We start from the raw sequence: 17187 nt of genomic DNA on the forward strand, positions 1-17187 counted from the left end.
CTGAGCCTGGAAGTTTGTAATCAAGTAGTTTTCCCAGTTGATGGTAGGGTAATTGAAATCACCCAATATCAGGGTGTTCGGTAGGACCTTCATGTTTTCCAGTGTCTCCAGAAAGGTGGAGTGGTGGTGCTGGGTCATGGAGGGTGATCTGTAGCAGGCCACAATTTGCATTGTAGATTTGCCCGATGTTAGTTGCACATGGATGATCTCAGAGGTATCATGCTGCGCCACTAACCTGGAGGTGTGAGTATCCTTGATGAATATGGATACACCCCCTCCTTTGTGTTTCGGTCCATATTCTGTGGCCGAAATGTGTGGTATGAGTTGTAGCCCAATAGTGCTGGAGTGCTCTCTGAAGCCTTGAACCAGGTTTCAGTTACTGCACAGATGTCGACGTTCTCCATACTTAGGAGTGCTTCGAGCGCATGCATTTTGAGATTTAAACTCCTGGCGTTGAGTAGCATAACCCTCATTATTTTACTTGTGCTGTTTACGGTGGTGGGTTTGAATTTTGAGCCTTGCCTAAAAAAGGCACTATGGGGGCAGCAAGAGCCTTGGCCAGTATTCGAAAGCCAAGGGGTGACAGGTGCAAGCAGTCTCTTGCGAAGCAATGTGGCTTGTCGAACATGTCATCCCAGGCTGACAGACACTGGATCCCCTTTGAATAACACCAGAAGCTTAGCCAATTGTTGAACTTGATCATTTTTTCTTTATACTGAGGTATCATTCTTGGTGAGGGCAGGATGCTTCAACAGGTCAGGGTCATACCCGCCTGGGCTACATGATCAGAGAGCTCTTCCATGTCTCTTTTCATGTAGTCCAGGGAGGTACATTTCAGGTCATTCACACCAACATGAACAATGACAGAGTCATGTTTGTACTTGTTCTGGAGTGACCTGAGTGCTTGTGTTATGTGGCAGATTCTGGCTCCTAATAGGCAGCTAGCAGTAACCTTCTCCTTGTCCAGCCTAGTGAGTGGGGCGTCAGTGTGCCTGACTATTGAGTCGCCTATTACTAGTGTGTTAGGTATGTTATTTTGCCTTAAGGGCTGTGATTGTGCGGCACATTGATTTTTTGTTTTATGTCTCATATCTGACCTCCACAGATGTACAGGAGAAGGCCTTCTGGAGGTGGGATGTTAAAGTCATCTCACACAGAAGCATTGGCTACACATTCCCAGGAAACTCTCACTACATGTCTGAGTTTGTTCAGGTGCTACCCCAGCCATTTGAACCAACTCACTACCAGATGGTAATCAGTTGATAGTTTAGCACCTCTCTTAATCTGAGTGATAATGTATGCTTTCAGGTCCGATGGCTACAAAGCCAGTCACTGATCTTTAATCCCTTAGATAAAAATTACATCAGTGATCTTGCTTGTGTTCAAACATAGCGTCAGTTATGGACAAGTCATAGCTAGCCTAGAAGTCCAAAAACAATTTTCCATTCAGTTTCATTGCAGGCAACCCATTACTCCCAATCAAGTCCCTAGAGGTACCTCCATTATTCCCTACTTGAATGTTGAAGCCCCCCCAATAAAACTACAGAATTCATAGGTGGCACTCAGTTGAGCACTGTACCGATAGTCTGTAAGAAAGCTAAATGCTCTAAACAGCTGTTGAATACACACGCACAAACAACAGAGTTTTCCTTTGTATAACTTACAGCTGCTGTGAGGTAATCCTCTCATTTACTGGCACAAACTCCAATTAAACAACACCAAGCCGGGGGGTTTTGAGCATCCCAGCCCCTACCAAGAGCTTAACTTGAGGTCAGTTTCAGAGCAGGGAAATAGCCAAGAGCACTTGATAAGTGTGGTTCTGAAACCATTGCTATTTGTAGATGTTAGGTCAACTATATCTAGCTGATACTTTTGAACCTCACATAGTAGCTGCAGCTTCTTTACCAGCCATGAGGTGATCAAAAGCCCATTTCCATTGCCAGGATTTAGTCCATTTTAATTTACTCCATCCTGCAGCTGCCTCACACCTAACCTCCACCCTTCACTTTGTGGGTGGTGAGACAATTCCAGACCTCCATGCAGCTTTTATAGGCTGCATCTTGCATGGGTTACTGGGTCACTCAGCCAAGAGGCAGTTGCTCTGAAACACCACCATTAAGCAGTGGGTTCTGGTATTCCTGTTCCATGTCACAGTCTCAGATTCTAGGGTCATTCGGGATTGCCATTTGTCTGGCCCATTCTCTCACAGCAGTTTGATAAGGGTGACCCTACCAGGAGTATAAAACTTGAGACAGCATAGCTCTAAGGACCACAAGATCACATGACTCTTACCCAGAATGATAGTTGTATATAGATGACTACCGAAGTATGCTATGGGGTGAGTTTTATATTAATAGTGCATCATTCATGAAGTGGTGCCTGAATAAATATGCAGAAAATACAGTATGAAGGCACTGACATTTGTCAGAGTCATGGCCTTGCATTCATTCTGGCAAAGTTAGTACTACAGTTTTGTTGGCATTCAGTGTTTTAACCTGTACTTTTCCAATTTAATTTCATTGCACATTACAAACGCACAGTTGCCACATTCCAGATGCTGTGGTGACTGTACACAATGCATGATATTCCAGAATGCACATTTACAATGATGATCCATATTTCAATATCAATATTCATAAATTGCTGTTCTAAATACTTAGGTCAATCCTTTTTCTTATACTATGATTCAGCATATCTTTTGTTGAAGACAGACTTGAAACTTTGGGGAATTTCAGAATTAAGCTCTGTAATGTATTAGTTTGTCAAAACATTTTATGCATTTAAAGATCTTTCACTTTTCATACATAATTGGGCTAAATGATTCTTTGCAACCTCAAATAAATTTTTAGGTTTATTATTTGCACCCAGAATTTTAGCAATTAAGGTTTGTTTGTGTCTTTCGGCTTTTCCCGGTTAGGGGTCGCCATAGCGGAACTCCGGTCCGCTAATGATTGGCAGTAGAGTTTTACATGCTGGCTTGCCGGGCCTAATGCACAACCTTCAACGAAGGAACACCCATTCATGCATGTCGCCACACAGAAGATGCTCTAACTGAAAATCGAACGGGCAACGTCTAACTGTGAGGCGATGTTAGAAAAATATGTATTAGTAACATGCATGCTTACTGCATTCAAGGGTTAAAAGAGTTAATACATTTATTCTGTTCACACTGCATGAATCTGCACAAGCTACTAGAGACATTCCAATCCTGTTATGTCATAAAAATATGTGCAGCTATGATCTGCTTATGCTTTGGAAATTAACAGGAATGCATTTGATTTCTGATAATGTCATGAAAATAATAATAGGTGTTTCATTTCTACTAGTGTCATGAGACTTAACAAAGAGTTATTGATTTTCTGCTTATGCCGTGAAAAAGTACACAGCTGCTGAAGCTATTGATAATGAAAACAAAGGCTGCTTGAAAGTATAGACCGTAGTCAGCATTACTTGTACCTAAGCTAGAAATGTACATTGAAATGTAAGACATATATATTAGAACTGCACAATTGAAGAATACAAAGTTTGTAGTGGGCTAAAAATAAGCCCCAAGGCCAGGTTGTTTTTCTCAAATGTTTTTTTATAATCCAGTCATGTCAGCAGGAAATCCAAGTAACATTTTCTATGTAACACATAGTGAGTTTTAAATCTGAACATGTCAGCAGGAAATCTAAGTAAAATTTTCTGTAGAGTAATACAGAAAGCTGTGTCTAACTATGTCAACCATAAAAAAGTAACATTTCATAGAATTGTATAAAAGTAGCATACTGCTTACTAGTAATTTAGACAAATCATGTATCTGCATGTTTTGTCTCCTTGCTGCAAGTAATAAAGGGTGCCATACTTGAACCTTACATGAATTGGTCTTTGAAATTTTTTCCTTTGACAGATGACAACGCTACCGCAGCACCACCACCGCAGTATAATTTTAGCAATTAAGGTACCATGGCTTTTTCTCACACTACAAGATCAGAACAAGGCAGTGCTGATAATGTATTCAAACAATATTCAGAACCATCACTATTTCAGGGATGTTCTTATTAATAAAACATAGTGTCTTGACTTTATTAATTGACAGTATTAACTCACTACACTTATATATTTTTTTATGATTACTTGAACTAGAGTCTAAGGTTCAAAACTGACAGATGCATATTTTTACTCTGTTGTAGGGATTGTGCCATTTAATTCATGACTTTCCAAGACTTCTGTAATCATTTATGTGATTGTTTGCGAAGGTGCCTGTGCTGCCTTATGTCATATATGTTGCTTTTCAAGTTGAACTAAAGTAAAATAATAAATATAGTTGCACATATATCTGTACTCTCTTCCCAGAAGTGCAAAAGATATAAAGATTACCTGTCAATATACTGAGTTTCAAACTGTGGTGGAATTCTTTGTACTCTCTGTTGTCCTGGAACCATTACTTGCGGGTTCACTGCCATCACTGAATTTCTCATTAACATCTCCTGGCGTTGACAGAATTCTAAATAGTAGGAACAATAAGCATATGAATTTATATTACTGACCAAATATGTCTTAACAGAAAACCTGTGCAGTTTCTAGTAATGATCTTAAAAGACATTTTCTAGTTGTGAAATGGAATTAGATCACTTGCTTGGGTGGAACCATTGTGCTCCTGAAAAACTTTGTGACCCTTGCATTTGGACATGTGCCTGTTTCAGTATTGCTCTCTGACAGGTATGTTTAGCTACACTGGTATAAAGGTGAGGGGAAAAATATAGAGAATAATGTGGAAAAATATATTAAGAGATGGATTACTGATTTTTCTCTCAATGGTCATAAAGAACAGTTACGGTGCCCTCAGATGCATCAAATGATATCCTATAAGAATGACTTTTTACTGCAAACTAAATAATGCCCTCATGCAGTGTATTAGTTTACTGGTTCAAAATTGATGACACTTGATCAAATACATTTGATTCAGTTCTAAATCTGTGATTCTAGTACAGATGTTGATATTGCTTTTTCTGAGCTGATACACTGATTCTATACACTTTAGACAGTGGTTTTGGTTTTAGATGTTACCTTACATGGAAGCTAACAGGTGACTGTGTAAATAGTCTGAATACTGGTGGTGAGAATGAAGAGAGAGAGAAAAATTTAGCTCGTGTTCTTACTTTTCTTATATTCTTCAGAATGGTATCTGACATTTCTTTGCTGTTCTATAAAAAATGCTCCTATGCAGATATGTTTTAGACATCTGCCAAGAATGACAACCTTAGGCATCAGTCAGAACTTCAAAACTAGCTGAGAATATTAACCATCCATTTAGTGAAACAGTCCTGAATAATGTGGGGAACACATCAAATCATGCTTTGGGATGCATGACTAGGCTTAAAAAGCTTCTTTCAGTCATTAACCTAGTATATACCAATGAATCTGAATAATTTTCATGGCTGTACCAGAATATTGTCTGTTTTGGCTATTGTAGTTATTGGATTTAAAAGCCTACATCTCCAAAATGGTTCAATATTTACTCATGAACCTTTCAGGAAATGTTGCTGGTTACAACACCACTGGGCTCATACTCTCAAAAAAATACAGCGCAACAGGCATTTTTAATTTTCCAGAAAAAAAAAACACAACAGTTTAAGTTGACTTTTATGCCTCAAAGTATGCAAATATGAAAACAGTCATTTTAGGCCTGAAATCATGCCAACATATTTGTTTATAGTAGCTTTTGTTTATTTTTAGTCTGAACTATATTAAAAGCTATAACCTTTGTTTTCAGCTAGTTTGTAATAGTTTTATTCTATTAATTTCCAAAGGCCATTCTTGTCTGAAGTTCACCCTGATGAGAATCTCTTCCTACTTTTCCTAGATAGTTTAATGAGATTTTCCAGCCAAGACCCCATAATAATCCCACTTTCATTTTGTTTTGCACAGCTGAATGGATTTTAAGAAAAGCAGGCAAGAGAATCTTAAATTTGAGTATGCCTATAAGAGCATGTAAAATATGCATATTTTGCTAAAACATACAAAAATGACTGAACATAGTACTTCTTCACAGAAAAGAGTATTTTTTTTTGTTTTGGATTTTATTTCATAAGAACACTCCAATAAAATAACATGATTTGGATACAAACTAAGTTTATCAGCTTGAAAATATACATTTTATCTAACAGATGTCAAAATTAGAACATCCAAATGGTTACAACTGGTACTAGCAGTAATGGGCTATTTCTCTGTAACCATACTAAGTATTATAACAAATTCCTCAGAATAACATATCATGACTCAGATACAAGATTAACTTATTTGATCACTCCAGCTGTAAGATCACACATGTAACTTTACCTTCTTGTAATGCAGTCTACAACACATAAATGCTCATGGACCTGTCCTGGCTAGCAATACCTTTGTCTAGTAAACTCCCTCTAGCATTACTCTTTCTAATTTCTATGTCACTCATCGCATCATGTCTGTTTTTACTTCACAGTTTCCCCATATGCAATGACCCTACATCCCATAACTTATTTTGTGACTCTCATAAATACATGCATACCTGGTGTACCTATCAATATTTATTTCATAACTCTTATATTACTTAATGTGTCTTTCAGCTTTTCCCGGTTAGGGGTCGCCACAGCGGAACTCCGGTCCGCTAATGATTGGCAGTTGATTTTTACGTACCGGCTTGCCAGGCCTGATGCACAACCTTCAAAGAAGGTACGCCCATTCACGTATGTCTCCACACAGGAGACGCTCTAGCTGAGAATCGAACCAGACAGCGTCTTACTGTGAGGCGACAATGCTACCGCAGCACCACCACCGCGGGAATTATATTACTTAATAATCTATTAAATTGTAATAATTTATGTATATGCACTTTGAAGTTCCAGTTGTTACCCAACTGTTTTTTATTGTCTGTTTTTAAGTGATTGTTCTGGAGCTTTTCTCATGGGGCATCTGCTGAAAACAGGTACGTTTTTCTTTTGCTCAATTGGCCTATCCTAGTAAACAAATGCAACAGATAAAATAAATTGATCTAAAGGGGGGGGGGTCCAAAGGCAAAAAAAAAACTGCATTCAGGAGAAATAAATAGAATTTTTACTTGTGATACAATAACAACTTAGTAAAGAATTACTGTAGGCCATTACTGAAACTTCAGAACCCAGAGTAGAAAATGAATACATATAAAATGTTAGACTGGCAGTAAAGGCACAAAAGCCACATGGTCCAGTCTTTCAAAGGCTATGTATTTGTCTGACTTTGAGATATCTTTACAAAATTTTCAGCTAACAACTGGGTATTTAGCTAGAAAACACACATAAGACTGTAATTCATTCCTTACAGCTTCCAGTGCAGCACACTTATGAATTTGACTCCATAGTTTTAGCATGGTACTGTACCAATAGTAAGTTATCATTGAAAAAAATATATCTTTTTCTGCCAAAATACATAGGATTTTTACTTCTAATATAATCGGAAGTTAGTACATATATAGTCTGGAAGTTAGTTTTATATGGCCCCTGCCAAGCTGAAACTAACCATAGTGTCAGACTGTATCAACAAAAGCCCTCTAAAAAGCTGGATTAATTAGTTTTTTATAAACGAGGCCATATACCCATTCCCTGATGGCAGTTTGCAATAAAACAATTTGGGGATTTATTAAGAAGCTTGTGATTTTTTATAGCAAATAGCCATGGTAAATAATACAGAATCTTATTACCTCATCAAAACAACCTTTCATTTGTATGAAGAAACTGCTTTTAACCATGCGTGAATTTCCTAGTTGAAGTTAATAAGTGTTCCTATGTTCTGCATTTTAGAATACATAGTGGCCCAGTGGAAGGTACTCTTCTGAGATGGTAGACTATCACATAAATATAATGGCCGTATTACTTACTCACAGATACCATCCCCCAAATGATCCTGTAAATATCATTTATAGTCAAAAATGATACACACATTCTCTATACTTCTGATATGCCACGGTGGTGCAGCAGTTAGCATTGTCGCCTCACAGCAAGAGGTTCTCCCATTTAATTCTCGGCTGGAGCATCTTCTGTGTGGAGTCTGCATGTCCTCCCCTGCGGTCGAGTGATGTTAAAGTAATGCAGGTAGGTGTGTGCATGAATGGGTGTGCCTTCTTCGAAGGTTGGGCGTCAGGCTGGCAACTCGGCACAGTAAAAAAAATCCACTGCCAATCATTAGGGGACCGGAGTTCCGCTGTGGCGACCCCTAACCATGAAAAGCCAAAAGACATTACTTTATTCTCTGTACTCCTGATCTCTCATTGTGAAGAGAATGAAAAACACATGGTAATGCATATCCATCCACTTGCTGCTGTACACCAACCCACCCCCGCATCCACTGCAATAAGTCTTAAATAAAAAAATGAATGCAAGTCTATTGTGCTGTGAGTAGGTGTCTATTCTTACCAGTGCCCATAGACCTATCTGGTTTTCTACCAGATAAACTGCAAGAGCATCAAAATCATAGTAATGAACTTCAAATTAGAGCTTTTAGACACTAAGCTTCAATGTGATCAGCCTCATCCCACCATTTCCTTTCTTTCCATAACCGTCAACCATCCATCTCTGAAATGCAGAATACTACCTCTCTCACAGCATGGAGCAAATAGACAAAAAGTGGAACATACAAGTACTTATTAACTTCAGCTAGGAAGTCCACAGCTTGGTTAAAAGCAATTTCTTCATACTTATTAAAAGGCTTTTTGATGTGGTAATGTAATTCAGTTAGATTATGGACCTCCATTTTAAAGTAGTTATTAGGCATTATGCAGATTCTCAGTAAATTCACTAAAGCACATTTAGGCACAATAGGGCCTGAAATATGGAGTCAGACATGTATGCATTCAGTTTCATAGAAAGACAGTTTATTAGAAAGGAAAGATAAGCATGAAATGTGCAGACAATACAGAAATACAGAATGTTCTTTTCTCAAAGGAAAGATACAATCTTCCCAACTACAGAATGCTCCTTAATGGAATGTTAAATAAAGCACATACAAGACAAGGCCTGAGAACCAAGGCTAAGAAGACGTGTAAAGCATTACAGGGTTTTGGTATTATACTTCAGATACTTTTATGGTCAGTCAGTTAGTTAGTTTGACCTGATATACAGAAAAGATTAAGCTACAATACAAGCACTTGAGCCTGAGTACAGAAGACAGGTCAAATAAAGACTGTTTCCATTTACATCATTCAGAACAATCAGAAGATATGTGCAGACTTTCTATATATTTAACAGCAGCACTGTTATTACGGTATCAGCATGGTTAATGAAGACAGTTTTTCAGATATTGTGAGCATCTAATAAGGCCTTATTAAATGAACTACAGTATTTAGAGAATTCATTCTGAACAGTACACAAGACTTTGACCGTAAAGGAGAAACTGGCACATCTTCAGCACGTTTGGGTAATTAACAGATACAGACTTTAATTTCAGTCTCATTTCAGATTGTTTCTAGTTAATTCCAGTACAGTACAATCTTATCATTTCTTACATTTACCAGGGCTATTTGTTATAAAAATATTACAATGAGAGTAGAACAGGTTGTTTCATCGTGGAACTGTTTGAAACACGGAATCTTAAACAATGAAAATGATGAACATTCCTCGTGTTGAGTTACAGTTGAGATCTATGCTTCCTCTCCTCCACAAACTGAAAGCCACTTCTAGCAATCAGCTGTGATCACCAAAAAAACAGTAAAAAACATAAAGGACATGGAAATGTATCTACCACAGAGGGTTAGATGTGCCACTACAGGGAACCATACCTTACAATTGTCCCTGAATTTGCCTGTGTGTTTTTCCTTGTTTGTATTCTGTGTGAATTGTGGAGTTATTCTCCCCAGTCCACTGTTAAAAGGGGTATATTCAGACTGTCCCTGTAATCACATTCTAACAATAAATAAATATTTAAATATTTACCCTGATTTGGGATCTTTGCCCCTATATTATTTTTCACTATGTCCAGAATTCTTGAACAAAGCAGTTAAGAGCTATGCAAGGAACAACTAGAGTTTCATACTTAGTATTGCACAGAAAATGCAAGTTAATTCAAAACCTGTTGTTCTATTAACATTCTAGGTGAATGAGAGTAATATTAAAAAAAGGAATTTCTAATTTAGGATCTTCAGCCCCTATTACTTTTGTCTATATTCAGAGCTCTTGAGCAAAGAAATTAATGAAGAGGTATACTGCAAAGAACCATAATTCTTAACTGTATCTGATTATGTAGAATGTTTCTGATGTTGCTTCAGATCTTTTGCCCTATCTCCAGATTCCTGATAAATCACTGAGAAATACATGTACGTCAGTAACACCAGACATTAGAGAATCATACATCAAATGCATGCACCTACAAAAGAAAAATGCCACAGCTCTAAAATTCCTGACACTCTCTAGGCATATGATTACTTGACTAGAAATCACTGAGAAAGCACTGTTATAGTTTGCTCTTAGCAAATGATCATAGACCCTTAGACTGCAGAGTTGCTGGTAGTCTCTAGTTATATTATTAAGTGATTACAGACTGCCAACTCAGAAAGCACTTCAATCAGGTGCTAAGGGCAGCAGAATGCAGATGCTTAGACTACATAGTAGGACATAAGTTGTTACCATGTTCTATTATTATGATCAGAAAAAAAAGGAAAAGAATATTTATAGCTTTGGCTTTTTTTACTGGCGCAGTCACCAGGACATGATATTTCACAGCTGGAGCACGTGCCCCAGTCTGTCCTGGTGTGGCACCCCCTATGATTCTAAGTATTTACATGGAATTACTACAGTGTCATCTTTGCATTACACCTTAAAGGTCACACATGTGCTAATAGTTCAGGTTGCTATTTATAACACATGAGACAATGTGAGGTATTGCCAACTATGCCAGGAGAAGTAGGGAAGTGGATGTATAACATATGCTAGCACAGCTAGCTGGAATTTTGTAAAGAATTATATGTCATTTGTATATCAAACTGAATTGTACAGATGTTTCTGCTGAAAAATGTATTTGTAAAGCTGTTTGTGTTAAAATGTACCAACAGTGTGTACTTCTGGGCAGAAAAAGAAATACACTTTTATATCAGACTGTAGCGTTGTAACCGAGGAAATGTATCTATGTTAACAGAGGATACTGGAAGAGAAGAGGCTAGTCTCAGTCCAGCTAACTCTGCAAAATAATAAGAAATTAAATTACTTAATTTAGGCCATAAAGAATGTATCTTACAGTTCTGACTGCAGCCAGAGACAAACTGTCTGTGCCACAGAATGGTTTATTAGCTCCTGCAGGATGAGTTGAAGTATTTTATTGTTTTATGACTTCCAGAAGCTGCAACAGATCTTACCAGCAGTGTATTATTGAACCATATGTACAAAATCCTGGCATATTCTAGTCAAGGGGGTAGTATGGGAACCAGAATTCATATGACCAGTTGTGTGCGATGTCATTCTGTAACCCAGCTCTGTAATAGGTTCATAGGTTGGTACTAGGCTATCAGCCCTAGGGCCTATACAAGCCTAGCCATAACAATTCCCTGGCTATTTCTTCCCACAATATTTACTTCCCTGGTCCCCTGTCTAGCAGGGTGACTGCCATGATCCCCAAGATGAATTTCCTATCTCCCATTCAATCATCAAGGTTCCTTTTGAGGAGGGCCAGAGAGGCACTCAGCTTGACATGTATGGGCAGTCTATTCCAGAGTATGGAGAGTCTCTGGGTCAGGAACCTATCCCTCCAGCATGTTTTGTTCATTGTGATGACCATGTTTAGATCCCTGGAGCAGGTGGCTCTGAGTGATTGGGATTTCTTTAAGTGTAGCATATCCAACAGCTCTGGGTTTGACATGGCCTTGTATGTTAAGCAGAGATTGCCTCTGAGTAGGCAATATGTGACAGAGTATAGCTGGAGTTTGTTTAGATGGTCAGCATAGGGCATCAACTTTAGGCTTGTGATTCTTTTAGTGAGGTATTTCTGTGGCCTTTCCAGTTGTTGCAGATGTCTTGTGAGGTACATACCAAATGGGGCGTTGTACTCTATAATGGGTCTAATGAGAGATGAGTACAGTGGGACAATGACCTCCTTTTTTTCTGGATGAAAAGCCCTTAGTGATGAGGTGTGCCACATAGAAGGATTTCCTGACTGTTGTGGCGCTGTGGTTATTGAAGGTGATACCACTGTCCACATGTGTATTCCTAAGTCCCTTGTCACACTTTTGGTGTTTAGTGTACTGCCACTTATGTGGTAATTCATGGGTACATGGTTTTTCCCAAAGGGGATAACTATACATTTCTTGGCATTGAGCTTGAGCCCATGGCACTGGCACCAAGCATCTGTTTCTGTAAGGCCATTTTGTAGAATATTCACATCATTTGGGGATTCAATAATGGCTCCTAGTTTGCAGTCATCTGCGAACATTGTTAGCCAGAGTCCCTTAATGCTGGCCTGTACTTCAGAGAAGTAGATGCCAAACAAGAGCAGTCCCAGGACTGAACCCTGAGGTACTCCACTTGTCACTTGTCTGGAGCTTGATTTTGAGTTGGCTACTTTTACAATGTGGGTTCTGTCAGTAAGCCAGTTGGCAACCCATCGAGTGACATAGGGATTAATGCCCAGCTTAGCAAGTTTCTCTATGATTCCGGAGTGGGGGGTGGTGTCAAAGGCCTTGGTGAGGTCCAGATAGGCTGTATGGACTGCCTTATCCTCGTCCATGGCTCTGGAGACTGATTCAAAGAAGTTAATCAGGTTGAGGAGACGAGATCGGTCCTTTATAAAACCAAACTGGGTGGGGGTCCAGTGTTTGAAGGTTGCCAATGTCTTTGTTTATAAGTTCCATGATAATGCATTCCATGGCTTTGCATATCAGGCTCATCAGACTGATGGGATGATAGTTCCCAGGATCCAAGGTGGATCCCCCTTATGGAGTGGGATAACTGTAGCTGTGCGCCACTCATTGGACACGAAGCCTGAGGTGAGGCTATGATTAAACATGACACATAGGTGAGGTGCCAGTTCATTTTGTAGTTCAAGTAGTACACAGCCCGGTATGTTGCCTGGTCCCCGATGCTGCATTCTTAGCTTTGGAGAGTGTGTATTTTACCTGTGTGGCAGTGATTACTGGAATTTGGCAATCTTTTGGTATTGAGATGGGCCTTTTAGGGGGCGAGAGGGGGTTGAAGTTGGCACTTAATCGATCTGCCAGTATATTGGCAATATCCTTGGGATCAGTATATTTAATGCCATTCGGTTGTAGCTTAGAACAGATCTGAACATTGCCATTTAGATTCTTGATGTAACTATAGAATGCCTTGTGGTTCTCCTTGGAATCTTTGGCAATTTTATTTTTGTAACTGGCTTTGCAGGATTTTATGAGGGATCTCAGCTTCTTACTTAGGCTGGTAAGGGAGTATTTAGCATCCTGGGATTTTCCTCTTTTCTGCAACAGTTTCTTCCTCTGTTGTATATTTTGTTTATGGTAGGGGACCACCGGATTAGCTTCCTTTTTTTGGAGGAGAGTGTCTTGGTTCTATTTGGAATGGCATGCTTCATGCATGAGTGGATGTGCTTGTACAGTGCCTTAATGTAGGATTCAGCAGTCGAACTTTCAGTTCCCGTCTGCATGGATGTCATGAAGTTTGTCACTTCTAACTTGAGTAGCATGAAGTTAGCTTTGGTGAAGTTTTTTATGGAGGTTTCCCTACTGGGGGTGAGGTTGGGATGTGGACATCAAGGGTGATTAACTTATGGTCGGACCTGACCAACAAGGGAGTGACCACTGGTGTGGAGCATCAATCTCCCATGCTGGTAATGACCAGGTCTAGGATATTTGAGCCCCTGGTGGGACTATGGATTAGTTGATCCAGGGCATTGGAATTTATGAATTCCAAGAACTGTTGGGCAAAGGTGGTGGTACCCGAGTAGTTTTCCCAATTAATGGCAGGGTAGTTGAAATCACCCAGTATTAGGGTGTTTGGTTGTATCTTAATATTTTCCAGTATGTTTAGAAAGGTGTAGTGAGAATCTTAGGGCATGGTGGAGGATCTGTAACAAGCTACAATTTGGATTGCAGTATTACCTAGTGTTAGTTGCACCTGTATAATTTCAGATGCATTGTGTTGGGAAACTAGTGTGGAGGTGTGAATATCCTTGGTGAATATGGACACTCCTCCACCTTTAGTGTTTCGGTCCTAGTTTGCTGGCCGAAAAGTGTGGTAAGAGTTGTAGCATGGTATTGCAGGGGTGATCTCTAGAGCCTTGAACCAGGTCTCAGTTACTGCACAGATATGGATGTTCTCCATTTTTAGGAGTGCTTCAAGAGAGTGCATTTTGAGGTTTAGACTACTAACATTGAGTAGCTTTACCTTCAGATTTTGCATGCTTATATCTGTTACGGTGGTGTTTTTTTCCTTTGAGTCTTGCTTAAAAAAGGCACTATAGGCACTAATGATATTTAATACCAGATGAGACTGTAGTGTTTAAACAGTCTGATTTTGGAAACTTAACAAGAAGGAAGACCACTCACTTACTTCATCTTGCCTTGCTCTATTAAGTGAACCAGGGAATAGTAATTCTTTAGATCAGTCAGGAAAATATAGTAAGCTTAGTTAAGTACTGTTTTTCTGTATGTGTGTGAATCTATTCATCTATGTCATTTTAAAATTTTCTGTGATTGAAACTCTGGTGTTTATTGTAAATAGATATTTAGTATTTTCCATGCTCTTTTATTGTTTATTATTAAATATATTTAAACTTTTCATTGTGGCTGGTCATTTAGAGAATATTTTAACCTTTGGAAATACTCATATCTATTTAGTGACTCTGTGACCACTCCTGAAAGCCTTACTGCTTTGGTTAAAACACTACCATTTGTATTAATATTAATTTCACTCAGTATAATTGGGTACCCTTTTAAGAGCCTTACAGTAGCAGGCTTTGGAGTGTCTGGTGGCAGTAACTACCTTATAGTCTAGGCAGAAGGGGCAGAAGTTGTAAATCTGTGCCAGCTTTTCCCAGGTGTGTGTGGGTGTGTGAAAATCAAATTGCAAAGAGTGTGTGTGTCAGCTGTTTGGAGCAGGGACATGAAGCACTGGTTTCACAGAGAGGGTGCTGGAGGACTTGGTTTGGACACTTGACTGAGGACTCAACTTTATAGCTGTGCCAGTGCAGAATCTTACTGGGGACCTGGAGGGAGACTGAAGGTGAAATCCAGACCCCGGATTGAGTGTGCTCTCTGTGTGCTCTTAAAAGAAATTGTGCTTGATGCAGAGCTGCATCTGGAAATACTGTGTGTATCTATTTTTGTTTCAAGTGAACGTCCCTCTGCAATGTCAGTGGTGTGGATTCAGGCTCCTTGATTACTGGCTCATAGAGGGGACATCACAACACACATACCATTATTATTTTAAAAGTATTTAGACAATGACTTTAGCAAAGGTAGACCATGTTGTCAGGAAGTAAAGATTGTTTTTTTTATTTTTATTTTCCTGTTTTGCCAACTGGGTATACCTTTTGGAACATTCAAGCTCTTTTTACAGGAGTGATTCAATTACAAGTAATTGGAAAGTGACTTACTGAGGGCTACATAACAGGCAAATCTGAGCTAGTGATATTCAAACTCAGATCTCTAACCTAGTACATTAACCATTCTGCTATGCTACTTTTTTAACAAATTCATTTTAATCCAACGTTACAATGTCTCATATTGCATTTTGTCAGTTTTCACTCCTCCTCTTTGTACTGCATCATCAGCTCTATACAAAATGCATATTTTCCAACCATCACAGATGTATTTGGGACCTTTATTGGCTGTGGTTCCTATCACACTTCTTGGTAGATTATTTTATAGCTAATGTCTGTCCAGACACATGCAATAACTGGAATTCTCACAGAGATGCCTTACTAAAAGGATACAAGGCCTAAACAATATGTCCTACGTGTGTTGACTCATAGTCCTATCACTATATTCTGTGTCCTACAGACTGCTAAGAGGTGACCTGTGCCTAGCATACAAGGCATCCTCTAATGCATTACTGATGGATTTACTGCACATCAGCAAATCAAATAGTATCTGAATTACTCAGTCTATGGAAATAAATCTATTCTACAATATTAACAGAACAGTCTGGAGGGACAGGTATATCTAGAAGGGGATACCTCTGATATAGAACCTACTCCCCATCCACATAAAACAAATCTCATCCCTGTCCATAGTCAAGCACAACTTGGATCTATGGATGGAAAACAGAAGATATACCCCATGACTGTTCCCTGTACTACTAATGGACAAAGACAGCTCCTAAATGCTTTATCCCATGCATGGGTCCCCTCAAATTATCTAAGGTATGATCTCAGTTAGTCTTACTAAGAGTAATATATAATTACTATCCATGGAATGGGTAGGACCAATTTAACACCAAATGAGATAGGATAATTCAAGCACCTAAAGGGAAACTGGATAAGCTTAAAATGGCCTACAATGGCAGCTAGCCTATTTTTTTTACATATGAACTTATGTACTACTAGGTGAAATTTAATGCTCACAATCCTGCTAAACTTCCATAAAGCAGGTTCTTCTTGTGTTCCAGTGATCATAATTCTATATTCCATACAACATGTTTCTTGAAGTCTATCTTAGTCTAACTTTTAGGGCTGCGGAAGCATCAGAGTAGGAGTCAGAAAACATATGGATTTCAATCCAAGTCCAATACAATCAGTGTGGAAGCATACAAATAAAATGATGTTCATAAATACAGCAAAACAAGTAATTGCTAACTAAAATCAAATGATGTTAAGTGTTAAATGAATGAGGCACACTACCAGGTACTCATCTCATGATTCAAAAAACAAACAATGGTAAGTGCCTCCTTCACAATAGAAGTATATCCAGATAAGCAGGCATATGGCATTGTAAACAGAAGACCATAATTCAAGGAGCATCCAGACCAGCATGACAGTATAAGCAGCAAAGACATGTGAGGCAGCAAGTAAGGCCATGAGTCTTTCTTCAGGATCTCATACTTCCTGAGGTTGTGAATGGGTACAGGGTAAACAGGGAAATACTAGCATAACTCTCTGAGATATGCACTCTGAGATGCATGTATATGAGCCATCCCATCTATAGGATAAGTTGGGTAAAGGTACCTTCCAAAGGCCAGCTGATGATACTATGAGGACTTGACATGCATCAAGGACCAGCAT

The 17187-nt window shown here is 38.9% G+C and overlaps 1 protein-coding gene across 1 annotated transcript in view; it reads right to left on the reverse strand.

The window, feature by feature from the left end:
* Positions 1-17187, reverse strand: part of SAMD7 (sterile alpha motif domain containing 7) — a 212473-nt gene that overhangs the window by 157420 nt on the left and 37866 nt on the right. Inside the window, exon 3 of the mRNA XM_044070749.1 lies at positions 4360-4486. Within this exon, the coding sequence (XP_043926684.1) occupies positions 4360-4486 (127 nt within the window). The remainder of the gene's footprint in view (positions 1-4359; positions 4487-17187) is intronic.

The sequence above is a fragment of the Protopterus annectens genome, chromosome 4.part1, assembly GCF_019279795.1.
Source record: "Protopterus annectens isolate FY-2018-M chromosome 4.part1, PAN1.0, whole genome shotgun sequence".
Lineage (NCBI taxonomy): Eukaryota > Metazoa > Chordata > Ceratodontiformes > Protopteridae > Protopterus > Protopterus annectens.